The sequence below is a fragment of the Elaeis guineensis genome, chromosome 5, assembly GCF_000442705.2.
Source record: "Elaeis guineensis isolate ETL-2024a chromosome 5, EG11, whole genome shotgun sequence".
Classification (NCBI taxonomy): Eukaryota; Viridiplantae; Streptophyta; class Magnoliopsida; order Arecales; family Arecaceae; genus Elaeis; species Elaeis guineensis.
The window spans coordinates 29,793,288-29,819,764 of record NC_025997.2 but is presented as its reverse complement, the minus strand read 5'-3'; the positions used below and the strand labels follow the sequence as shown (position 1 = coordinate 29,819,764).

The 26,477-nt window shown below is 40.8% G+C and overlaps 1 protein-coding gene across 3 annotated transcripts; it reads left to right on the top strand.

Moving 5' to 3' along the window:
• Positions 1 to 7,751: 7,751 nt before the first annotated feature.
• On the top strand, positions 7,752 to 19,532 carry LOC105045244 (zinc finger CCCH domain-containing protein 32). 3 transcript variants are annotated; one of them, XM_073257823.1, is made up of 7 exons: positions 7,752 to 8,140; positions 8,289 to 8,440; positions 8,736 to 8,801; positions 8,959 to 9,078; positions 9,206 to 9,493; positions 9,598 to 9,918; positions 19,304 to 19,532. In XM_073257823.1, the coding sequence occupies exons 1-7, from the start codon at positions 8,074 to 8,076 to the stop codon at positions 19,454 to 19,456; spliced, it is 1,167 nt and encodes a 388-aa protein (XP_073113924.1). In that variant the 5' UTR covers positions 7,752 to 8,073; the 3' UTR covers positions 19,457 to 19,532. The 3 variants fall into 3 exon arrangements, with proteins under 3 accessions (XP_073113924.1, XP_010921758.1, XP_073113925.1); XM_010923456.3 differs by lacking the exon at positions 19,304 to 19,532 and adding an exon at positions 17,463 to 18,558; XM_073257824.1 differs by lacking the exon at positions 19,304 to 19,532 and adding an exon at positions 17,463 to 18,558 and having other exon boundaries at positions 7,753 to 8,140; positions 8,934 to 9,078.
• The last annotated feature ends 6,945 nt before the right edge of the window (positions 19,533 to 26,477 follow it).

The window sequence follows — 26,477 nt, the reverse complement described above, 5'->3', positions numbered from 1 at the left end:
TACGGACGAGAGGTGTTCTTCTCTTTATTTTTACCATAGCCTCTAGTAAAGGAGGAGTCTATATATTGACGAGAGATGCCCTTCTCCTTTTTTTTTAACAACAAATTGATGTATAGACAGGAAGAGCTCTATAGTTGCAGGGGTGATCCCCTACCTAATGCGCTATTATTGCAGTCAAGGGCTCATGGCTCGATACATGAGATATTTCCACTTTGGCTCATTGGTCTTACGATTTTGCCCTTCAAAAAATACCTCATGTGGATGGATATCCCTTTCTGTATAAATTAGAGTCCTCATTAATTCATAATCAATACGAAACTAATGAAGCCCTTCCTTCTACATGACAACACACCTCATCTCTAATTTGATTTTAAAAATTAAGATCTCAATAGTCTTGGTGGGTAGGTGAGATCAAGATGAACAGAGATCTCACGTATAAAGGTTAAAAAATTGCAAAGAACTCAATATTTTTTAAAATCTAGGATATTGAAAACTCGACCAATATGGTAAATTCAAGGCTGATAACTTTATTGGACCATTGAGTTTAAAGTTCATTAATAAAAAACTAAATTATGAAATAAAAAGAAAGTGATTGCAAAATATCCATATATATATATATATATATATATATATATATATATATATATATATATATATATATATATACATCTTATTGGGAGGTGGTATGTCATCCTGGCTGAAGACAAAAACCAACGAAGTATACGGGGTTGTCACTACAGTACTATCAGTGATGAATGAGCATAACCCTAGTAGTAGATACATCATCCCAAAATAGTGAAATTTGAGGGAGGGGGGGTCGTGAAGCTATATCAGAAGAGGTAATTCAGTACATAATGAAGCAGCAAAAGATCCTGGTAACTTTAAACTCAGTCAACCCTTACTTTTTGATTGATCCTTCAGGATGGAGCTTCCCAACGGCAAATCCTTTGGTCACTGGTCTTTATTTCAGCCAATCCCAGCTTCGATCGCCAATCCACTATCCACCGACTTCTGCTTCAGTTACACACCCTGGCCACCAGTATCAGAGCGGCTCTCATCTCCACTTGCCATGCCTCTTATCAATCCAAAGCTCAGCAGCCAGGGCAAATCCCTTCTGAGAAGTTCCGCACCTCTTTTCAAACTCCAAGCGGTCCAACTGGCTCCGAAGCTAATAAGGTAAGTATAACTGTTGCATCTTAGAATTCTGGCCCCAAATCTCGCCATGCCCCGACCGAATCGATTGAAACAAACCAAAAATTTCACAACTAAATGGGTCTCACCTTTATCCATAAATAGAGGTATGAAAGGAACCCCCAAGGTACGCACTCCATCTCTCTCACATACTCTTTCTCTCTATTCTCTGAGATCTGACTTAAGTGTCGGAGGATTTCATCGGAGCCAACTCTAGTCAAGATTTATCTTGCAAGTCACTTCTCTGGAAGGATGCGCCTAACTTCAATCACTCCGATCGAGAGTCAAATTTCGACAACAACAAATTGGTGCCAGAGGAAGTGCTTTGCCATTTTTTGAAAAAGAGTGTGCTATTCATCACCATGCCACCATGGAGAGCTTCTTCAAGGCGTTCTGGGTGCTCCACCACCATTGCTCCTCGTGCGGTCAAAAATCTGAATGAGAACCATGCTCCGGCATCCTAACCAATGCCACCACCACAACTGCCATAGTCGGCTCCTAGAGTGAGTTAGGATCAGTTTGCCATGTTGATCGATCAAGTACAGCATTAAAGTGTGGTCGACATCATACGGCAGCAGAAATCGGTGCAGGCGGTGCCCCCGCAACATCCTCCTCAATCTCCACCCCAAAGCTCAAATCGAGGAAGACAAACTAGATTGAGCCATCCCTGGAACCCCAAACACAAAAGGCATTCACCCACTCCTCACTCTGGGAAAGTCTCCACCCTAAGGAAATCACCTGCCCACCTCGCAAAAACCCACACGGTCATGATGCTGACATGGATCGAAAGTTTCAAGAGATCAATCATAGGATTGAGGCTCTGCAACACTAGACCATGGGTAGAATGACCAAGCCAATTTTGCATTGATCCACCCTTTATTGGGAAAATCATGTAGGAACCGTTATCCGCAGGCTTCAAGATGCCTCAACTAAAGGCTTATGATGGGTCTACAACCCAATTGATCACATAGAGAGCTTCAAAGCTCTCATGTTCCTGCATGATGCCAGCGATGCTATCCTGTGACGGGCCTTCCCTTCCACCTTTAGGAGAGTGGCCCAAGATTGGTATTCTAGCCTGCAGTCTGGCTCCATCCATTTTTTCGATCAGATGAGTCAGATGTTCATCACTCACTTCATGACCAGCAAAAGGCAGCGTTGGCTATCAGCGCCACTAGAACACATCAAGCTGAAGTAAGGAAAGTCCATCCAGAAGTATAGGGTCCATTTCAAAGTAGCTGTTCTAGAAGTCCACGATCTAGATCAGTTGGTCGCCATGATTGCTTTTCAAGGAGGATTCCAGAAGAACTCCCTCCTTTACTCCCTGGAGAAGAGGTATCCACGTGATTTTGCAAAAATATTAGAGTGGATGAAAAAATATGCTCGAGTAGATGAGGCCTTCGAGAAGCATGGGACCTCAGCCGAAGCGCCAGCTGAGGGAAGCAAAGATCCCAAATAGTTGGTTGCCTCGGAAGATCCAGTCAAAAACTATCTGAGGTTAAGAACCCCTCCTCACCATCAATCTCAGACACCACCATGGGCTTGAAGACCTAAAAGCCCACCTCGACAACATCACCTGTCTTTAAGGCAACAGTCCCTATAGAGGAGGTTCACTAACTATACCCCTCTGAATGCCTCAAGAGCTCAAGTGCTCATGAAAATCTACGAGTAGCTCCCCAGGCTACTGATGATGAGGTCTAAAAATTTGACCGAATAAAGTATTGCCTCTACCATCGCGATCACAATTACAATACTGAAGACTGTATTTAGCTCCATGATGAGATTGAGGAGCTCATTCAAAGAGAAAAGTCAGATACACTCTACCTCCGCTAGATAGGTGCATCGATGGAGTCCGAGCTTGATTGTTCAGTCTGGGGCATAAACTAATGACTTTGTTCAGCCGTGGGGAGAAAGGAGTGCTACTAGCTTCAGCGGATGAGGCTGAATCAGGGGAGCCAAAATGACTTCGGCTTGGGCAGAAGGAGCCATTGGGAGAGGCACCTGCCTATGGCTGGCTTCGGAGAGCCTGTGCTTCTTCTAAGCCCCAGCGCGGCTGATGAGAATGCCTTCCTCTTCTTCAGCACATTCTTTCTCAATGACTCAAGTTCTTTGGGCTTCACATTTGCAACAAACCAAGAGCAATTAACAAAAAAAAAAGAGACAAAGAAGAGGGGGAGGAAGAAAAAAGAAGGAAAGAGAAAAAAGAAGATAAACATCGAAAAAGCAACTAAACTAACCTTTGAGATTGGTCGGACTAAGGCCAGTATTGAAGAAGGTCTGCTCCCACAGCAATTGGTTTAGAGGAGGAATCTTGTACTCCCATAAAATTTTGGTGCAAAGTAGATCCTCTTCTTCTAGCTTCGGGATCTAAAAAACAGAATCTCTTGACCAACTATAGTAAGAAATTCTCAGGCCCTTGATAAAAGGGTTTGAAACAAACAAAAATCTATCCTTCCACCAATGGATTGAAGAAGAGCCCCTCTTAGTTAGGATGGGGACATCTCTCAAAGGAGAAATATACCGTCAGCCTCCAGTTCGTCTCTTGATTGTATAGAAGGATCGAAAGAGCGAAATGGATAGTTGGATGTTAAACAAGATGTAAAGGGCAACGAAGCCAATAATAAAGTGGAAAGAGTTCAGACGATAGAATAAAGGAAGATATTAAAGAAGCAAAAAAGCTGTACAATGAAAATGATGAATGGAAAGTCTAAGTCCAGTCTAAAATGCTTCTTTGTACAGGTCGACCCGTCCAAAGGGAGGATCTTCGATCCTACCACTTGACCCCAGAAGCTCCAACTCAAATAAAGCTGAAACCGCATATTAGGCCCAAATTAGACTCAAATCTATCGAGTCCAACACGGATCCAATCATGTCAGGCATGAAGGACAGTTTGGTCTCATGCCTGACACTCGAATCCATAGAATTTTTTTCAAAGAAGAAGACCCAGACGACCAATCTTCACCAAGACTCTTGGATCCAACCATTAGAGAATTAAAAATGGTCGGAAGAAGAAGGAATAAAAAGAAACATAAAGGGAATCAAGAAAGAGGATAGATAAAGGAAAAGATTGAAAAGCCAGTAGAAGAAAAATAAAAACAGAAGGAAGATCGAGAAATCAACAACAAGGGAGGGAGACCAACCTATACAAAAAGCAGGAGTTTGTACTGAAGAAGGTCATCGGAAAGAAAGCACCAACAACCCTAAAAAATTGGAGGAGGCCAAAGGGAGAGTTTCTTAGAGGAGAAGTCGGAAACCTAGCCTAGAGGAAGAAAGGAGTGATTTGGAAGCATGAGAAAGAATAAGAGAGGCCATGATCCCCTTCTTATAGGCACGCAGGAGCAGTACGGTACAGATACCAAATCGCCTTTAATCAATGGATGATCGACACTTGGCACATTCGCATTGGCTAGTAGAAACCGATAGTCGGTTCATTTATAAATCACGTCCAAAATGAAGTACGCTATCCCTCAAGTTTTGCAAACCACCCCGTCTCTCCCACTCATGATTACCCTATGCCGCAACCCTTCATTTCATCCAAGAGTCATAGATGTGGTTTTAGCTAACCAAAGATGCATGGCCTATGTCTTCGGCAAAGCAAAATTTATGTACTCCCTTCGTCTGAACCAACTCTGATCTGAATTCGAGAGTAGGGGGCATATATTGGGAGATGGTATATCATCCTAATCGAAGACATAAACTGATAAAGTATACTGGATTGTCATCATAGTGCAGTCGGAGATGAATGAGCATAATCTTAGTGGTAGATACATCATCCCAGAATAGTGAAACTTGAGGAAGGAGGGCTTGTGAAGCTACATCAGAAGAGGTCATTCAGTACATAATGAAGCAGCAGAAGATCCTGATAACTTTAGACTCAATCGACCCTTGCTTTCTGATTGATCCCTCAGGATGGAGCTTTTTAATGAAAAATTCTAGCTTCGGTTGTCGGTCCTTGTTTCAGTCAATTTCAACTCTAATTGCTAGTCCACTATCTGCTAAGATACGCACTCCATCTTTCTAGCACGCTTTTTCTCTCTATTTTCTGAGATCTGACTTGAACATCGGAAGGTCCTCGTCGGAGCTAACTCCGATCAAGGCTTGTCTTGTAGGTCACTTCTTTAGAAGAACGTGCCTCAACTCTAGCCACTCCGATGGAGAGTCGGATTTCAATAGCAACATATCTTATTGAATAATATCTTGGTATATAATTTTTTTTAATATCAAACAAGCTATTAGTGGATTGAGATATTAGAGATTAAGATCTATTATATATCATGTTGGGGGTGTATCATGATGTTAGGTAAGATCTCAATTAAGATGAAAAATATGCACATCTATCCGATGGTTTATATAAAAATTAGACATAATAATTATGCAATGTTAGATAATTATTGGCTTCTAACCATCATGATGATAATATACTCCAAGTTTTTGAAAATTTTGAATTATTCTCCATTTTTTCTTGGCTAAGTGATTCTTTGAATAGTTCACCCAAAATAAATTGATCTAGAACTATTTGTTTCTTCTTGAATTATACATGAATTTTATAATTTGTTCACAATCATGACTAATTTAAAGAATTTCTACATTATAAATCAAAAATACTTTTAAGTAAATAAATATAGAAATATCTTAAGAAAGTTATACATACATACATACTTACATATATATATATATATATATTGCTACTAAAGGATAGAAAATGGTTGGGTTGGATCAGGGCATGCCCAACCTGACCTGATTTCATATTTGGGTCATAATTTGGAATAGGATTTAACTTATTGGTTGATCGAGTTGAGTCGAGTCTATGAAAAATCAAACTAAAATGATTAGGCTCAAATGGTGATTGGATAGATCAAGTTTGTAGTTTGTATGAAGTACATAACTTTTTTATAGCTCAAATATAGTAACTGATAATTAAATATAAATTACTTAAAAATAAATAAAATTAAAAAAATCATATTTAAACTTAAATTTCATTCAAAAACTTTTAATTTCATTGGAGTAATTGATCATTTTTAAGTTTATAGACCATATTTTTCAAAATATATATACTTAGAATATTATAAATAATAATTTACCAAATAAATAATATAATATAAATGGTTACATATAATAAAGTGAACATACATGTGAAATGAAGTTGTTGTGATGAAAAAAGATGATGAGTTTAAAATGAGTTCATTCAACAAATTGAGAGAGATATTTCAAATTAAGGAGGTTTATATGGTTTGGATTTTTGGGATGGACTAGTCAGGCTTGGTTCAATTTGGATTTCTTTTTTTAACCTAAATTAATCCTGGATGATATATTGTTGGGTTGGGTTAAATGGTCAAAGGATATAAGATTCAGACCCCAACCTAGAATTTAGGTGTCCAATTTTTTTTTATCTCGGGTCTTCAAATATGGATTAGATTGACTCTAACTGCGTCAGAACTAGGTCAGGTCATGGGTGTGGACCGGACTGATTGGTCGCCTTAATTCAGCTACGAACAACGCAGAATGATTTTCTTAATGAACTCAAAGCCTTGGAAATATCCCCACACGGTATCTCCCGGAATCCATTGATCCTGCGGCCCGGAAAGCAGCCAACGACCGCATCTGATCATTCACCGCTGCTCCGGGTCTTTACTGCTGTCTAACCTAACGCAGCAGCCAGCCTCCGCAGCCAATCATTATCAAACACGTCACAGCCTTCTAACCTACCCACCAACACCAGCTGATCTTAGTCAAAGGCCGAGACCAGATCGGAGACAGTGGCTTTCCCAGTCAAAACCAATTCTTCCCCCGCTGACCGGCTGCTCCCGGTAACCGATTCCCACCTCCACTTCTGCAATCCCCCCGCGACCGTCACCGGCGTTTCCCAGTCCGACACCCACATACTCCCCCACTCCGGGACATCAATGCGGACCGAGACTCGATCTTCACCGTCCATTCTCCATCATCCGTCCACAATCTCCTCCTCCCGAACCGCCAGGTCCATCCCCAGACGGGAAAACCGAGCACCACCTCCCACGCGTCGCGTCCCGATTGGTCGTCGTGGAGCGTTGAGCACTCCGTGTCCGTACCCATCGCGCCAAAGCCACCGCTCGGCCATTCTTGGGTACCTCAGTTCAAAATTACCAAACTACCCCCTCGTTCGCATCGCCGACAGTCTCCCGTCTCCGAGGACGCACCGGATCCGCTGCAACCCTGATGGAGATCCGTGGACGCCGTGAACCTATGATCATTCGCCACGTGTCCCGTTCGCTCATGCATCACGCCGTAGGTTCCCTTCCCATCGGTTCTCCGCGAGGCGAATGATCCCTGACAGCATCCACCAGCGAAGAATTAAACGCCGCGTCAGCACCGGGCAATACCGTCCAATTAAAAAACCGGACATAGGGGCTTAAGAATAATTTCATAAATGTTGTTTGTGGGGAGGAGCTGTCGGTAAAACGGGAAGGGATTAATTTAATCCGAGGACTAGCTTTAAGTTTTTCTACGGGGTATTACGGTTCGAGAGGGGCCAATTAATAAATACGAACTTTCCTCATGCTTGGTGGGTATAAAAACCAAGAGACGAGAAGGGCCGAGCGAGAGAGCGAGAAAAGATCAGAGCGCTTTGAAAACGGAGGAGGAAGGAAAAGAAAGCAGCTGATAGTCGAGACAGAGAGAGTGGAAAAACTAAAAAAAGAAAAAAGAAAAAAAGAAAATAAAAAAGAAAGAGTAAAAAGGGAGGAAAAAAGAGATAAGAAGGGGAAAATCGGCGAACACGGTCGAAGACGAGGGGAATTGATCCTTCCAATCTCTCTCCATTCGGCCAATCCTGCTCGATCGGAGGCTTCCAGAACCTTCGGGAGCCTTCTAGAAAGCCAGCACGCACGGCCGCCCGCGATTCCCGGGATGGAGCTGCACGGACGGAGCACCGCAACGGAAGGCGCCCATCCGGATCCCGACACTGGTTTGGAAGGTAGTTGCTGCTTATTTTTTCAGATTCTTTTCTCTTTTTTGGGATATTTTTGGGGTGGAAATTTGGGGCAGTAGTTAGGGTTTTAGAGTTTGCTTGTGCAATTGAGCTGATGGGAGATGGTGGTTTCTTTTCTTGGCCGCTGCGGTAGAATCCATGTGGAGGTTGGGATTGGGCGGCGGCGGCGGCGATTCGCCGTACCCGGAGCGCCCCGGCGAGCCCGACTGCGCCTACTACATGCGCACCGGATCGTGCGGCTATGGCGAGAGGTGCCGCTACAATCATCCCCGCGATCGCGGAGCGGTAAGGTTCTTTTGATCTTTTTTTTGCAATTGATTCAACTAGGGCTTCGATTTATATAAGCTATTTTGCTTGTAATGTGTGTGGTGTTATTGCTTTCGAGTCAAGTTGGAAGTGTGTTAAGTTCTTTGATAGAGTTATGGAGTAGTTAAATGTGAATTTAATGAAGAAAGTTTGCATTTTTGGGCTATTGAATCAGGCAAGATGTGAAATTTCTATGCTTGATAGCTTTTGCTGATAATTGGACAATTAGATCATCTTTCATTGAATTTATGGTATTTATGGATACCTTATCTAGCGAAGCGGAGCTGGAAGGACTGCAGCAGGAGAGTATCCAGAGCGCGTGGGCCAACCTGTGTGTGAGGTACGATGCTTAGTTTGGCATGTGGTCTTGTTTAATCGTGGAACTCGGTATATTGAAACGAATTGAAATTGGACCATTGTCATGGTGGAAATGGTGGTTCAATGGATAAGAAAAACTTTGTTTTGTTTTCAGTTATGACACGCCCAATGTTTTGCAGTATTACATGAGGACTGGAACTTGCAAATTTGGTTCTACGTGCAAGTACCACCACCCGAGACAAGGAGGTGGATCTGTGCGGCCAGTGTTGTTAAATTATTCTGGATACCCGCTGCGGCCGGTTGGTGATTGTTTTTTTTTTTGTTATAGATTTGTGTTGACTTCTTTGTTTTGTGGGTGCTATCTTGTTAGTTTGATGTAGTTTGTTTTGGCATTGCTGATCATAGTAGTGGGATTACAAAATGCAGGGTGAAAAGGAGTGCTCCTACTATATGAAAACAGGACAGTGCAAGTTTGGATCAACCTGTAAATTCCATCACCCACAACCTGGTGGTGCCTCGGTGCCTTCCCCTGCACCTACATTTTATCCGACGGTGCAGCCTCCTACAGTTCCTTCACCTCATCCGTATCCACCTTTAGCCAGTTGGCAAGTGGGAAGGCCTTCAGTGTTGCCTGGGTCATACATGCCAGGGTCTTATGGCCCCATGCTTCTTTCTCCTGGAGTTGTTCCAGTTCAGGGTTGGGGTCCTTATCCGGTTTGTAAAATTCTTTTGGCGCATAAGTTTGCTGCTTATTTTTATGTGTAGCAACAAGAGAGTGAAGTTGAGATCTCTTAGTCTGTGCTGTTTTATATGAGCAGGCTCCTGTAAGTCCAGTAGTCTCTCCTGGTGGGCAACAAACTGTTCAAGCAGGACATTTGTATGGGTTATCCAGCCAAGTAACTGCTTCAGTCCCTTCTTACCAGGGACCTTATACTCCAGTATCTTCCTCAGCTGGGCCTTCAAGTGGTAGTCAGAGGGAACACACATTTCCAGAGCGACCTGGCCAACCTGAATGCCAGTTCTACATGAGGACAGGGGATTGTAAATTTGGATCCACGTGTAGATATCATCATCCACGAGACTGGAGCATGCCAAAAACGAACTGTGCTCTAAGCCCTCTAGGTCTTCCACTTCGTCCGGTATGCATTGCCACCTTTTGTTAGTCTCTTCTATAATATAAAATGTGGGCTGATTCCCTAATCTATTTTTGATTATCTAGCAATGGAACTATTATCTTAAACATTAAAGTTCCACTGGATGTGTAGGTTGATGTGATATTTGCATTTTGTAACATTGCTTAAACTGAAAGTTGTAGCACAATCTCTAACTTGTGTTAAATCTTGAGCGTGCTGAAAATTTGTTATTCTTTTAGTATTCTGCCTAAAGTCCTGGTTGTGAAAAATAAGTTGATTTCCTTGTGGAACTAATTAACTTTAGAACATTTTAAACATATTATGATCTAAGGGTGTGCTATCAGGTATTACAAATCAGAGACCTAGTTGGAGGAAATGGTTGAGGCACATATGTCCATTTGTACCGTGAATCCTGTCACTTCTATGATTGATAGTTTTCTTGTTTTGAAGAATTATGAATCGCATTATCTTTTTGTTATACAAAGAGTTCTCCACAGCTACCTCTAACTAATAAACTCACATTTGGGAAAGGATACCTATATGTTGGAGAAGGTAAGCACAAATTTGTGAAAAGAGACATAATTTGGAGAATTGCTGTCTTTTAGTAGAGCGGTATATCTCACACCGTGTGAGAGATGCACGGGCTTGACTTAAAAGTGATGAGTGGGAATTTAGATGAGCATGATGGTATATATCAGATGTTCTAAATCATATTATATTGAATTATTTAAACAAAAAGTCTGGACAGGGAGATGACTCTGTGAATGATTTGGCTTTAAAAATGCCTAAGCAGGGATTATCAAATAACTTGTGTAAGATGGCCGGTTGGAAAAGAAACCCTCTTTGTGTTCAGAAGTTCAAGATGAAAAGCATAAGGACTAGGTAGATGAAAAGGTGTGTAAAGGAATTGTTGGTTTTTTCTGGATCTTGATTAATAATGGTGAACTTTTATATGAGATGCTGGACTTCAATTAATTACTAATAGTCTAGAAATGAGGCGTGTTGTTTATTTGTAGATACAGGGAATTCAGCATGTGAAGAAAGAGATTAAAAATGATAGAGAAAGTTTGAATTTAAGGGATTTAATTTGCACTTTTGGTGAATCAATTTTGGCATCTTATTAAGGATTATGCAACAAAAAATTTATGGATTTTATCATGATCGAACATCATTAATAGGAGTAAACCATTCTTGTTGCTCTCATTTATAAAACAGACAAATAAATTGCGACAGCTAAGACCCTTTAATTTGTAAATGTATTTCTTCAAATCATAGCATTTTTTTTCAGTGAATGTTTATTATCACTGTCATTTTTACTTCCTGGAACCATCAATATTCAAAACAAGAAAGGATTAGTTTGTTGAATGAAGTGACTACATTGTAAACTCGAAGCACCTTAGTTTGTTATGACTAGGATGATTTTGAGGAAGTTGAGCAGGTTGAATAAAATACTTGTTGTGAGTGCCAATTCTATGCTTGTTAAATGATCTTATAGACAGGCATGAGCATGCGAAACCATCTTTTTTTTCGAGATTAGCCTAATGGTAGTTACTTGTTAAACTAGCATCAAGATTACAGAAAATTGTAGAGAATATATTTCCAACCATGTCCTCATCAATTTGGTTTATACTTCCTCTTTGGTTGAAGGGAACCAACCTCCATTCCCAACCTTTGTGAAACAAGAAAAAAGGATCTCATGTAAAACTTCAATAAATTAAAAGTAAATGATTAATTTATGTGGGGTGATGTAATGGGGAAAATCCATTTGAACTTGAAGCATATTAGGAAGCTGAATCTTATTATCACCCTTCATGATAAAAGAATAATGATCATTGAAGATCACTTTGATGTATCAAACAAGACATGAAGATGTGAATTGCCAATCTTTAAGCTGGGATTTTCTCTTGTTAAGCGGCGAGTTCTGACTGCATAAAGGAGGAAAAAGAAAGATAACCCAGTGTGCTCAAGTAATCCCAAGAAAGTTGAATTCTTATGGCATGCCTGACTGGATGACTATAAAATACTGAATGGGAAATATGTTATCATAATAATACTTGTGCACAAAAAAAAAAAAAGAGAATTCCAAGTGATGTTAACATGCTTGAGTCAATGATACGTCTATATTATAAAGCATAGAGACATTAAAACTTAAATATTAGGGCTGTCAGATGAGTTATTTCTTTGTGAACAGCTTATGCTTCACTCAGAATTTGGCTTGCTTAATTTTGAAATAGGAATAAATATATGATAAATATATATTGCATATTAACTAAATTTTATTGTTAGTTGTAGTTATTAAAAATAATATAGTTTATACATCAAATTTAATGGTAGAAATCAGCTCAATATACATATGAACATATCTGTGTATCTATGTATGTATGTGTTTTTGTATCTGTGATAATCTTGAAAGATGCCATGCTTTCATTAGATCTCTTAAATGAGCTGTTTGTGAGCTGCCCAAGTGTAGCTAGGAATTAAATGAGCTGGCTTGAGCTCATCTTTACAAAATGAGCTAAGCTTGAGCTAGGCCCAGCTTTCGCAAGCTTGGCTTGTTTATAGAGCTATTAGAATTTCTTTGTACATCTTGTAAACTAGTTATGCATACATCATACATGATTGTTTCAATGAATGATAGCATCACATATTGCATTAACTCAACTCAACTAAGCCTTAATCCAAGCTAGTGGGGTTTGGCTACATGAATCTTTTCCTCCATTCCGCTCGATTTATGACTATACTTTCTGAGAAAGCACCATACATGGCATGACATAGAAAAATATGTTTTCAAGAGTTATTCATTTCTATACAAGAGGAGGAAGCAATTTTTAGATCCAATAAAGAAGATGGCCCTATCAATGAAAAAATAGGGCATATAATCCTATAATGAAAGCAATTTTTGGAACCAGTAAAGAAGATGGCCTTATCAATGGAAAAATGAGCCATATAATCCCATAAAGACTTCTAACATGAGCCATGTGAGTCGGAATAGTAAGATGGTAAAAATCAAGGTTTTAGTACCAGTTTCAGTACCCATATAGGCAACCCAACTGGCATAGGTTTTATTGAGTGTCAGTGCGGTACATTGCTATGGCACTCGGTACAGGGCATGTGTTTTGTTGGCCCTCAGTGCAGTACATTGCTATGACACTCGGGGCATGTGCTGCCTACTGATTTCTCAATACAAAATGGTAAGCCTGATACTGAGTGGTACTTAAAACCTCGATCTCCCTTGATTCCAGTAGAACGATGTGGATCAAATGAACAATCCCCAAGTAATGGAACAAAGTATGATTTTCTGCAAGCAGATGCCATGCAAACATGAGCAAATTATGGAGCATTATTATTTTCAAAAAAACCTATGGAGCATGTACAAACTATGCACTTAATATCAGCCCATTTTCAAAAGAATAAATAAGATATTTTTTAACATAAGTGCTTGTACCAATTCTGGTTTGTGCTATATGGCTCCAACTGCTGCACCTTCTTTGTAATCTCTTCAGTGTCCTGCTACCATACTGGCTTCCTATATGGGCTTTTCATTCTCATATTTTTACTTCCTCGACTCCCACACCAGAATATGCTTTTGCACTTCTGGTTTTGATAATGGAGCTTTATCTAATGCAACTTCTTGAAGCTTCATATTCCAAGTAGCTATTTTCAGTGGATTAAGCTGCTGTTGTATTATCAGTTGATTTTTCTTGTAAAATGCATGAACTTCAGAAAGCTTCTCTCATCTGCATGATTCACTATCCCTCACCATTTGCTTCTGTCATATCTGAGCTTTCTTGTCCTGTTTCCCATGTAATAAATGGTACTGTGATGCATTGTTATGTCACAAAACCTATGAATTCTTGTTTCCTTGCTTGAAAAATCCTGGATTTACGACATACTTATTTACCTAAACCTTTCATTATGTTAATAATTTGCTCAATATCCTACTTGACAACTCACCTTTATCGGTGAATGGACTTCACATTGTTGATTGTGTCTGAAATGGCATGCTTTTCAAGCCTGAAAAGAATAAATTTTCAGAAAAATTAGATAATTTTATTTGATAAAATATAGTGATTCTTAGGCTCGGTTTGGCATTGTGTATGGAGCATCAAAAGCATTTTTTAGAGGGTCAGACGCTGTTAATGAGATACATGTGCTTGTTACAAGTGAAGAAAAGTTGGTTGTCATGTTACATGTCCAAAACATCTTATATTGTTCCACTAGTACTTACACCCATAAATCAACTTCTTGCCACATCAGCCAGTTGAGGCTAATGCCGACCAATTACTCCTGCGGCACATCAGAGCATAGGGTTCCAGCTTCATTGACTAAACTGCTATTTCATTATGACATCATCTGCATCTGGTTCAATCTTCTTTTTTTTTTTAGTTTACAATCTCTGCCTTCCAGAGGTGTTAACCTTAATTTTACAATCAGTGGCCAGAGCTCTCTTTTGGAACTCTGATTGATGATTACCTGATTACTTGGTCACTCTTCATAAATGAGTCTATATGTGCACCATTTGCTTATTTGCACTTTTGGCATCAATTATGGCGTGTGATTTTGAATTTAAAAATCCTTGAAGTTTCCTATGAGATGAATAAAGAGATAATGCCTCATCTAAGAAGTAAATTATTTATGTCCTACATTCCAATGATGAGCTCTGAGCATGCAACTAGAATATTTGTCAGGTCATAAAAAATTGATGCCGTCTTAACCAACTAAAACTCAACTAATTGATGTGGCAAGTCAGCACCGTGCAACTGAAAATTTCATGTCTGTTTGAATGTTTGTTTTCTGTTTTTCTAACTGATTGATGTAAAATACACTGTTGAAGAGAGTTGTATATATGACAAAACCACTTTTCTTGCCAAAAATTATGTTCCCGCATAGATCAACAAGTTGAATCAGGTCATCTACTTGGTTAAAGGTGCTGGACTGGGGACATCGGTCATTTGGGCTTGCCCAATTGGCCTGAAGGATCAGTTTAAGAATTGTGATTTCGTATTCTTGAGTCTAAAAGATAGGCTTTAACATGAACTTTGGTATTTGGAACCTAGGTTTCATGTTAACGTTGAGATCAGCTATATTGGGGTGCAAAAGGTTTTATCTAATTTGCAACCAGCTCTTTGAAGAGAACCCTTAATTCTCTCCTCTCTTCAGTTCTCCCTAGCCAGCCACTGCCCTAGCTTGCTCTCCTCTCTTCTATGTTTTATCTCAAGGCTACTAGATAGGGAGCAGACTGGTTGACAATGAAGTGCCGAATCCTTTCCCACTCTCTCTTTTCTTTTGTACATGAATATTATGTAGCAAAGAAAATCTAGAAATCCAAATTTGTTTTTAAAATTTTGGTCCATCATTAAAATTTCACAGCAAGTTTTAAGGCTTGTGGAAATTTCAGATTATTAATAAGCAGATAATTTTGGGATCCTTAGGATAGTATGTTTGTCTTTGATTTTGGAGTGCTCTCTCCCCACGCTCCTGCCCTATCTCTTTCCTTTTTCTCCATAGATTCTTGTTTTGGACAGTAACAATGTTCATATGCATGGGCTAGCCAGCTTGAGTCTGGTTTCAGGTCAGCCCCAGGCCATGTTGAAGCCCAAGATTGGAGACTGGATGATTGGAAGACAAGTATGAACATTATGATTGCAGGTCTGATAGGCCTAGAATCGAGCTAAAGTGGATGCTTATAGTTCTGGGTCACTTAAGTCCCTTCATCTGAGGCATCTTTATGTGGGTTGCAATGCTTTTATCTTTGGGAATCATTCTTTATCTGTTCATTCTGTCTTTTCATGATATATATATATTTTTTTATAGAAAAAGTTGAAGTGATTAGGGAGACTATTTCTGTAGATTATGTCGCATGAAGTATTTAGTGTGAAAGAAGATCCCCCTTTTCATGTTGCAGAAAGTAAATTGCTGAACAAAGTTATCAAATTTATAGAATATCCAGAGCTTTTATTGAAAGAACAATGATGAACAAATTCCATAGCAAAACACAGTTTACTTATATACCATTTTTTTACTATGGCAGTACAGGTGATCCCAGCTACAGATTATTTCCATTAGTTATATCTGCCCCCACAAATTAAGTCATTTTTTGAGTTTCTGATACAGAATAATGCACTTGAGCAAGTTTCTACTTGAAAATCAGAACTAGCTTATTGTTTAGTGGACATGAATCTGAGTAATAGCTTCTAGTTATTGTGTTCGTTTGGAAGTTATATCCTTGTTTGGGCATTATGGAAGACAAAATTTCTCACAATAATAGACAGGATGCAAGCCTTGGGTCTGTGAATGAGATATTTTTCAATTTTCTTCTTGTATGAAGAAGAACACCTGTCTAATTCTTATTATTTTCTGCTTTTGTTTCTTATTGTTTCCTATCTTTTAATTTTATGTAGTTTATTTCAAGATTTGAAGTTTTTGTTCAAAAGTATAAATTGTCCACTTCTGTTAGTTTCATGTGATTTTAGGGTGCTACAGATGGAAATCGCTAAAAAAAAAAAAGAATTGAAAGATTGTAGATACAGCACATATAATTAGGCAGAAACATGATATGTAAAATGAAAAATATACTAGAAATGTTTCGGCATCGGCTGTATCAATTGTGTAGCTTAAGAAACTTTGGTGTGATACTGTTTGATGTATGAGTGTTTCATATGGTAGTGAATGCAAGTGAATTTAAACTAATGGTAAATTTTGTAGAAGCTCTATCTCCGCAAAAAAAGAAATCAATAACATAGAGCAAGCTTTTGTTAGATTGCCTCCAAATATGATGAAATCTGGGTTTTCCACTTGGCCATTTATTTCTCATGAAGCCTGAGAAACAGGCCATAACAGGCCTATAGCATTCATACAACTGTTTCAACATCTGTCGTGGTTTGGTAGGACCAATGCCTTAAATTGTATGTTGGGAAACATTGTAATCCGTGAGCTGTGATTTCCTTTCTTCTGAATACATCATAATATATGTCCAATATCCTTGTATGCCAGCAACCATCTAGTCCATTTTAGTAAAGAGAGTACCAGAAGTTGTGTAGTTCCACAGCAGAATCTGTTACTTGGTACATGAGCAACGAGAGCTCGGAGAGGAGCTTTAGAAAATAAGCCTAGTCATTGTACTTCCAAACTTCTAATGTCATGCTAGAGAATTCTCTTAGGCAAAAGAACATTCTCTGTAATTTCGCATCAACCTTGTCTGTTTTGATGCTTACATTTCCCTCTCAGCATAACACTATTATTTTCCATTGGCAGGATCTTCAGTTTGAAGAATGAAAAGAAAAAGTAATGAGGAATGCGAAAATAAATTGTCAACGAACCATCTTATAAACTATAAAGTCCTGTATCAATACATTCCTTATTTACCTTTCCAAATAAAAAGGTTCCTTTATGTATAACTACTATGAAATATTCTGTTCACATTTTAGTGTTTATTGGTTCCGGAATTCAGTTTGTTATGACAATAGACTAATCATTCTTTCTTTTGAAAGGTATTAGCTGAGAGTTGTAACAGTTTCATACTTGTAATGGATATCTTGTTGTTATGACAGGGGGCTCAGCCTTGTGCATACTATGCTCAACATGGAGTGTGCAAGTTTGGGCCAACATGCAAATTCGATCATCCAATGGGAACTTTGAGCTACAGTCCTTCTGCTTCTTCTCTTTCTGATATGCCCGTTGCTCCCTACCCAATTGGATTCTCTGTGGCAACATTGGCTCCATCCTCATCATCTTCAGATCTACGGCCTGAATTCATTTCTAGCAAGGAGTCTTTTCCTACCCGAATGCCATCATCTGAGAACATATCTAGTGGTTCTGTTGGTTCAATTTTTTCAAGGGGGAGTTTCCTCCCCCACTCCCTCATTCAACCACAAGCTTCTACATCAAGTAGCAGCAGCAGCATAGGTCATGGTGGTGAGATATCTAGTTCAAGCTGAGAAAAATCTGAAGCATATTCTTTTCAAATTTTTCTTCTAGACAAGTTTGGAACTTCCAACAGGTTTTACATTGTTCTTGACACGAGTGGAGATGCTTCAGACTGTCTCCATTTCTATTCTTGTTTCTATCATCTCTCCCTGGTCTATCCCACGTTCTGATAGTCCTTATGTTCATACAATCTTTATCGGCCCAACTTTTGCCACTCAAATAAGCTATAGTCAACATAGAAGAGGCATAGCAACGCACGAGGGTCTTCCACCTCTCTTTCCAATAACTGCAACAGGAAGCCCTTTGATAAATTAAAAGCCAACTGTGTCTGCCTGCTGGTGTCCATGCATGATTTGATCTTTTCGAAATGAGAAAGGATCTACATGTCATGGCTTCTCTACATTCCCTAGTTAGCAGTTTTAGCTTCATTGGCCTCTGGTTGTATAATTCTACACGGAGCAGCCTACCAGTTTCTGGCTTTCAAGCATGTTTGCACATGTAAGGCTGCCATGTTTTTGCTTCTCCCAGTTGTCCAGGTTCTTATCTTTGTATCTTTTCATATTATTTTGAGCAGAACTTTATAGACTCAAATGTAATATATGATTTGCTGTCCACCTGACGCAAGGGACGGTGTTATCATGAGAAATTCTGAATGCTTAATTTAATCAGCGGAGGAAAATCCTATCCATTTCTGTGGTGGTTGGATTTGTAAATTAGTTAGGTCCATGAAGGTCAAATTTCAGAGAAGTCGGTATGAATTTGGGTTTGTCACTTGCTTTTATTTTCAGGATTTCTTTGGGCTGGGGCATGTTATTTAATAATAAATAGCTTCACAACATAATTTCATCTTTTAATCATTGTCCAGATAAATTAATATAACTTTTATATAGTGTTTTTTTCAGTTTCATAATTAAATAGTTGGCATCTTTTGTTGTTGCATTTATTATGATAAAAGTATCTTAATCAATAGGAGCAATGGACCATAACCTTTTCAGAGTCGGGTAATAAATTCCTTCAAGTTTGGTGGCCTCTTTTGTTTTGTTGATGAAGTAAATTTGGTACATTTGGCCAAGATATGGTAATTTTATTGGACTGAAATGCAGAATGGGAATATGTAATGCATGTTCTAGATGCAGCTCTGGTACATAATTCATGTATGTTTCTAAGTTGTCATTGAATTATTAGAATCAAAACTTAATTACTTTGAAATCAAGGTTGGACGGTTGCATTATCATGTACCATCTTCATTCATTTTGCCCATGTTCTGTTCTAGTTTAGTTGTATTGTTCTGGTCATCTATGATCATCCATTGGTGATTAATTACCTCTAATTCCTGTAGTTATATGTCTAGAAGGTTTTGAAAACCCCCCAACCTAAGTGTCCTTTGGAAAGTGGGAGAGGGAACTGCTCGTCTTTGAGCTATTACGTCAATTTTCATGCGACTCCTTGGCATTTTATTGAGCAGGCGGTGGGCACTGAAATGAGTGATCGGGAGACGGAGGCGAAGGTGGGAGTTGGAAGCGAGGGTGGTCAGTCATTGTCAGGCTCCGACGAGAGATCGATCATAGGCTACGGTGGCCTAGGGCCCCACTTGACAACCATCATGGACATCACATAAGATTTCAAAAGAGGAGATGGAGAAGCTACTGAGGTATTTCACCAAGGTGTTGGAATTTTCCAAAGATAAGATGGAAGAAGGGAGACAGAAATTGAAGTAGGCGGCCATGATCACCCGAAGTTTGGGATACAGGGTACCCATCAAGTGGATTGTCAAAGACTTAATGGAAAGGAGAAACTGCAACACGATGTGGAAGCTTACTCTCTGATTGAAGACCACCAGTTATTTCGAATCTGGATGAGGTTTGACCATGATGCCATCATCAGTGGAGGTCCTTGGTTCATTGTTGGCCAACTACTAGCCTCAGAAACCTGGATATCTGATCGTGTATCAGGAGCGAATGTGGTCAAGAGAACGGTAGCATAGATGAGAATGCTAAGGTTGCCGATCAAGTGGAGAAGTATGGAGATAATTCCGGGCATATAGCTGCTGAGATTGGGAAACCAATTGCTATGGACCACTTCATTGACCAACTCCAAAAGCTGGGGTACATTAGGATTCAGGTTGAGATCGACTCAATGGAGCTGTTGAAGTCGGGAGTGCCGATAAAGGGGAGGAATAGGGTTATCTGGCAACCTTTGTTTACTCAAACATATTGGTGATGTGCTATCAATATGGCTGAATAGAGAACACGGTGAGGGATGTCAATTCCCACTGTTTGATCCTAACTTGGAAGAGAGTGATTGTCCACTGCAACTGGAGAACTTTATAGATGTGAAGCTGGAGTTAGGGCACCACATTGGCAATGATGATGGATGCCATGGGTGACCTGAGATTGATGATAGCATCGATGTGAATCAGGAATCTGTGGCAAGCCCTCATCTTGGCTTGTGTGTGATCACTTCAAAGTCGCAACAACCTAAGACATCCTGGGGTAGAACGAATCCGGATTCATCAGATCCCAACTCATCTTCATCCAGGTTAAGTTCACTATAGCAGCTATCAAATTCACTTGAATCGCTACCTGACTCAGACGAGTTGCAAAAACCAACTAAGGTTCTTGTTGCCGCTTGATTCAGTCGAGATCAGAGAGAAGGTGGCTGAACCTCGTGCAGGAATACTGGCGCTGGAGTGACCTGCAAAACAAGTCCAAACGAAGATTTTCACTCCGATGAGAATCCTCCGACGTTCAATCAAGTTCAAAAAACAATAAGAGCAGCAACGAGTTCTCTGAGAGGGATTGCTTACCTTGATCCTCGAGACTTTGGTTGCTTATATAGAATATTATCGAACAGCTAGTCAAACAACTATGAGATCGTACGATCTTGAGATTGCAGGATCATTGAACATGTCATTACATATGAATATTTTAGCCTTTGATTGTTCTCACGAAATCAGGGGAGACAATTACCTTTGAATCTATTCACTCAGGGTGGACAGCTATTGCATATGTTAAGAAATGAGTCGGCCGAGGTAACAGGGATAGCTCACGTGTACACGTGTCAGGAATAGCTCACGTGTACACGTGTCAGGAAAGCCAGTACACGTGTCAGAATAGCTACGTTACGTGTCAGGAAGATCATGCGGCAGGCTATAAATTAGTAGCTCGGCTCTGCATACCTCTACTTTACTCTTAGGTTAGAAGCCACTGCAATAGCTTGACGATCTGAGAAATTTCATGATAACCTGTTGATCCGAGGTACTCGTGGTACCATCGTAACACTACCAAATTGTACCTCGGATCGAGGGATGCATGCGCTGACGCTTTCGTTTCGGCCCTCAGCATTTAAAGATGATGCCGTCAGCCTAACAAGTGGAAGCATGCGGCAAATGATTGTGACTAATGGGACCATATAATCAGTGGTTTTCTCGAGAGTTGAATTTCTTCAGATGATGGCTTTTTGTCTTCACCCCTGTCTTCTTTTAAATCTGCCCTTTAGGTGTATGGGGAAGACAACTGCAAGACTTCTTCGCTCCAAACTTTTACTACAACTCTCAACGATTCTCGGAGACAAGATGGATCCAAAGCGTTTAAGAAAGCTCGAGTTGGTGCTGGTTAGAAAAAGGCAGGCCAAAGTTTCATCTGCCAGTCCTTCGATCCCGTCGGGTGGTGATGTGAGGATTTCGACCATTGACTCGACTGTTGCGGCCATGAGGGATGAAAATCCTCCCTCAATCGATGAGCCGATGGTTGCCCTTTCAGAAGTCATGGTGAAATCTCCACCGAAAGGGGTTTTGATAGAAGAAAGATCAATGGAGAAGGCACAATCGACGGGCTCGACTGACCGCCCTGAGGTGGTCCCGACGATGGCCAAGGAGGTAGAGGACGCAGATGGTCATTTCGAGGAGGCTCTAGTGATGACAGAAATTGGGGAGCCTTCGGAATGGGCATTCTCACTTCAATGCCTCCCCCCGACCGTAACTCAGATGGGGACCTCGCAGCTGGCGCCTTCTGCTCCATCCGCAGTAGAGAATCTCAAGTCCATAATGAAACTTTTGGAAAACTTTCTCTCTCCTATCGAGAAGCAGTACATGGATGAGCAAGGGGCCCAACAATGGATAACGGGTGCTCTGAGATCTCTTGCTCAGGTAGAGTGTCTTTAGATATCTTCTTTTAATTTTTCATGACTTGTATCACCTAACGATTGCATACAAATTTATATAGATTGAATATTATTTAGCCAGTTTCGTTGGCTCTACCTCAGAAGCTTCCATGTTAGAGCTTGCTGCAGTGAGAGAGGAGACAGACTCATTAAAATATCGCTTGGAGCAGGCAGAGTCAACTAATTTCGAGTTAGTCAAAGAAACCAACTCTTTTGAAGAGACTCTTTGAGAAACTCGAGAAATGATTGACCATCGGGATGATGAGTTGAGGAAAGCCGAGAAGAGGATTGAAAATCTTGAGCGACAGAGATATAGGGCTGAAAGAAAGATCGAAGACCTCAAGAGATAGAGGTCTGAGACGGAAAGGGACTGTCGCCGAACCCGCGACGATGTAGAGCACCTGAGGAGGACACTCGGGGGAAAAAGAAGTCGATATTATATCCCCTTCGAAGTTCATTCTCAAAGAAGTCCTAGCAGAAGCTCAGCTAAAAGGGTCAGGATCTCAAAAAGAGCAAGACGCAGGTAGAGAACACCTTTGAGGGGTGAAGATTCTGCTTCCAGAGAGGTCCAAGCATCCCTAGAGCCGCTTGCCAAGCTTCATGTAGTTTCGTCAGAAGTGGAGCATTTGAAGAAGAAGCAGAAGGAGAGAAGGGAGAGCCAAAATCTTCTCTGGCACCGGCTCGTAGATCAGGAGCTTTTGATTATAAATGTCAAAAAAAAGGAAAGTCGGCTGGCGAAAAAGGCAGCTGAGATCATAAATCAGGCTTGCAAGATGGCGTTCTCCATGGGCTTCGAAAGGTGCAACATAATGGCTCAGACACATCTTTCTACTGATAGTGCCGAGCTTCTATGAGTCAATTTCTTAAATAAAAGCTTGAAGGTAGTGACGGCGGATAGCACAGAGAGATTTGCAAGAACGTCTCGTTATTTCACTGAAGCAAATAAAATCGACAATGTCGTCCAGACTGAAGAGGCTACCGACATTAAGGAAGGCTGTTTCGGAGCAAATCCTGATGGCGTTCTAAGGCAATGACTTGTATTTCTTTTCTTTTTCTTTTTTTTTTGTAATGTGAACTTTGTAATCATTTTGATGCGAATGAATAGAGTTCATTTTGTTGCTAGTGCTCATAGTGTTGAGCTGAGTTAGCCAAACATTGATCTATATTAACTAATAACTTTGTCGTAATCATAAAATATGATCTGAGCTATAATTCAGCAAATAAATGATCCGAGCAAACATTCTAAGTAGTGCACAGCTCGAGCCACAATCTGAGCTATAGTTCGAGCAATATAGCTCGTATGTGTTGTGCAGACGTTAAAAGAGTTGGAATTCAAATCACCTTCATGTGGCAGGTACCGTCGCACGTTCTCGCATGCCTCTTCGAAAGTGGCACAGAGTATGATTCGCTTGTCGTTGGCATTAACTACCATATCAGCGGTATGAGTTACGTCCTGTCAAGGGCTGCCACTCATCGAGCGCCCGCTTTCGATCTATCGATTCACGCCTAGAATAATCAATGCTCTGAAAGAAAGCATCGCTTAGTGATAATTTGAACTTTGGAGCTAGTTAAAACCTCAGACAAGATTGGACATAGGCTTTTAGGGTTTATTCTTGTCTCCTTTCATCGCAAGTCTTCCTCTTCTTCTAACCGTGGCTTCCAAACTTCTTCCTACAAGGGAGATCGCCTCTGGAGACTCTGATTTTGCTCCACTAGGATTTCGATCTGAGCTGACAGAAAGGAACGTGATACTGCTTCACGAATAGTTTCAAATCCCCCCAGAGTTCTAGCTGAAAATCCAAGGCCGGATGATCAAGTTTGCTGCCCTCTCCCAGGCTGGATGAGTCTTTACGAAGAATGTTTTCAGGCTAGGCTGAGGCTTTCTCTCCACCCCTTCTTCATGGCTCTCCTTTAACACCTCAAAATGTCTCTCTATTCTATAGTCCTGAACTCTTAGCGACATATCAGTAGATTCACATAGCGTGCATGCTGGCTGGGATCGATCCTAGCATTGCACTTTTCCTCTCCTTCTTCAGCCCCAAGAGGCATCTAGATTCGTATAGGTGGTGATATGTGTCAACATGAAAGAAGAAGAATGTCGTCCGTTGATATAGGACACGCCTACCGTTGTCTACGGTTGGAAGGAATGGTTCCTCTTCATCTTTCAGACGTTTGGTGAGGATTGGAGGTTCGTCGCCTGGGGCGAATCTCAAGAGGCCATGCTAAAGGAGCCTCTTTTGAATCAGAGCCAAAGGGAGCAGGCGAGGGTCCTACATAACTTCAAGATTTCGATACTGAAAGAGCTTTTATCCCACAAATGCTGTTCAACATCGGTATCAGCCAGGCAGTCCCTTAAGGTATGCATGGGTCACTTGTCTCAAGACCCCATATTGTTTAATTTTGTTTTACTCCTACGCTAACCATTTAGTTGCCTTGGTTGCAGAAATAGTTGTGGAGACGGGCCCGAATGAGATGAAAAAATTGGAGAAGAAGGCCCATAAAAAGAAGGTAGCTGAGCTTGCGGGTGGTCGGAGCACCCATCTCAGGATTATGCACCCCCCGTGCTGCCAACCCCTGGGTGTGAAGACCTTAAGCCTCCTTATGCTGATGACTTCAGAATCGTGCGGGTCCATCCTGACTCAACTTCATTGGCTTCTGATGGGGATCGAAGAAGCCAAACCAGTTGAGCCATAGAAGAGGCAGTTCTGAGCCTACCGGCCCTGGAGGAGGCAATTCCGAACTCGTCAGCTCCTCTCGTCACTACATTCTCTCTGAAAAATGAGTCGACCAATGAGGCTGGAATTTTTGGGGTCACGCCAGTAATACTGAAGCTCGAGGCTTCGATCTTAGAGGACTATCGACTGGCGCATGAGCTATTCACCGGATGCTCCTCCCAACTGATGCAACCAAGCTGCTGGCCGAGCTATGCAGGGAGGTGCGAGAAAGGCCGTGGAGAGCTTCATCCAGGTGAGTTTGAATTTCTATGGATTTATTTACTTTAAACATTTACTTATCATGTGCACTAAAAAGAGATTTTTCTTGATAGCTCATTCATTATCTAAATAGGTATAGAGAGCTATCACGACCTTTTGATTGGGGTGAGGAAGTACCAAGCCGACATCGAGACACTCAAAGGCACTAGGGACAAAACCATGAGGGAGGTTGAAGAGACCTCTATAAGGGCTAACGCTGCTGAAAGGAGAGCTGAAGATGCTGAAGCGACGTTAAGAGGAGCTATCGAGGAGAATTCTTGACTGTTAGAAAAAATTAAGGAGCTTGAAGTTCAATTAGAGGTGGCAGATAAGAAGGCAGTAGAGGCCGCTTCCAGGGCCATTACAGACTTCTGAGTGTCAATGGAATACGAGGATGAGAAGATCGAGTTCTCTGCTGATGCCTATGCCGGTGGGAAGCAGCTGGTTCGGGACAGGGTTGCGGTAAGTATCCAGAGCTAAATCTAAATTTTTTGGATAAATTTGGGAACCTACTACAGTTGATGTACCTACGACGAACACTCCAGCTCCGGGTGCCACTTCTTAAGCTTTTACCTTTCTCCATTTTTTTGCTTTATACCTAGACCTTCCAAGGTTGCTATAAAAACTCTTATTATAAATATTTTACAGAGAATGAATGAATAAAATCTGTTCTTCTTTTTACTTTCTGCCTTTCTTTCTTTCTTTCTTTGGTTGTGATAACACCACTTGCATCCACCTTTGTCAACGATCAAGGCCAGAGTAAAGGAGTAGAGGGCTCTGGTGAGAGCGGCCTGGGAGAGGGCAAGAACCTAACACACTGTCCATCTTCCTCCCATAGGGTGTCCTCCAACTCTCAAGTCCCACTGCCTTCTAAGAGTGGACGTACCCCCAGTCTGGACCGATTCCATCTGGTGTCCGAACATGCTATGCCGAGGAGTCCAAGCCTCTATGAAGTTTGAGCAGGCTATCGACGTCGCTGCTAGTGGCTTTATCCTCGACTTCGAGGACTGTAAGTCTGCCTGCTACAGATAATGCCATATTTGGAGCTCCAATTCTTTCAACTTGAAAATAATGACGAGGAGGCTTCCTCATTAGATGAGGATTGAACTTTTCATCCTTGAGCAAGGGACTGAGGACAGCATCCACTATCTAGTCGTTGCCATCATCCACGATGATGAGAGCTTCGAACCAGGTTCACTGACCAGCAGGATCTGCTTCTAGACCGACGTGACCTTTATGGCTTTCTTTTATTTTGTTGCACTTTCTTCCATTTTTTTTTGTAAGGTGGCACTAAGGATGCCATTTTTATTTTTGTAAATATCAAAATGAATAAAAAATTATCTTTTGTAAGCTTGCATATTTTAATCTAACATGTAGAGGCTGACCTCGACCTAAGGCACTTAGAATTTTTTCGATCTGGGTCAATCCAGACCTTAGAAATTTAAATGAACTCGTTCCGATTCGAGACAAAATTACCTCGAACGAACTTTGCTGAAAGTGGTTCTG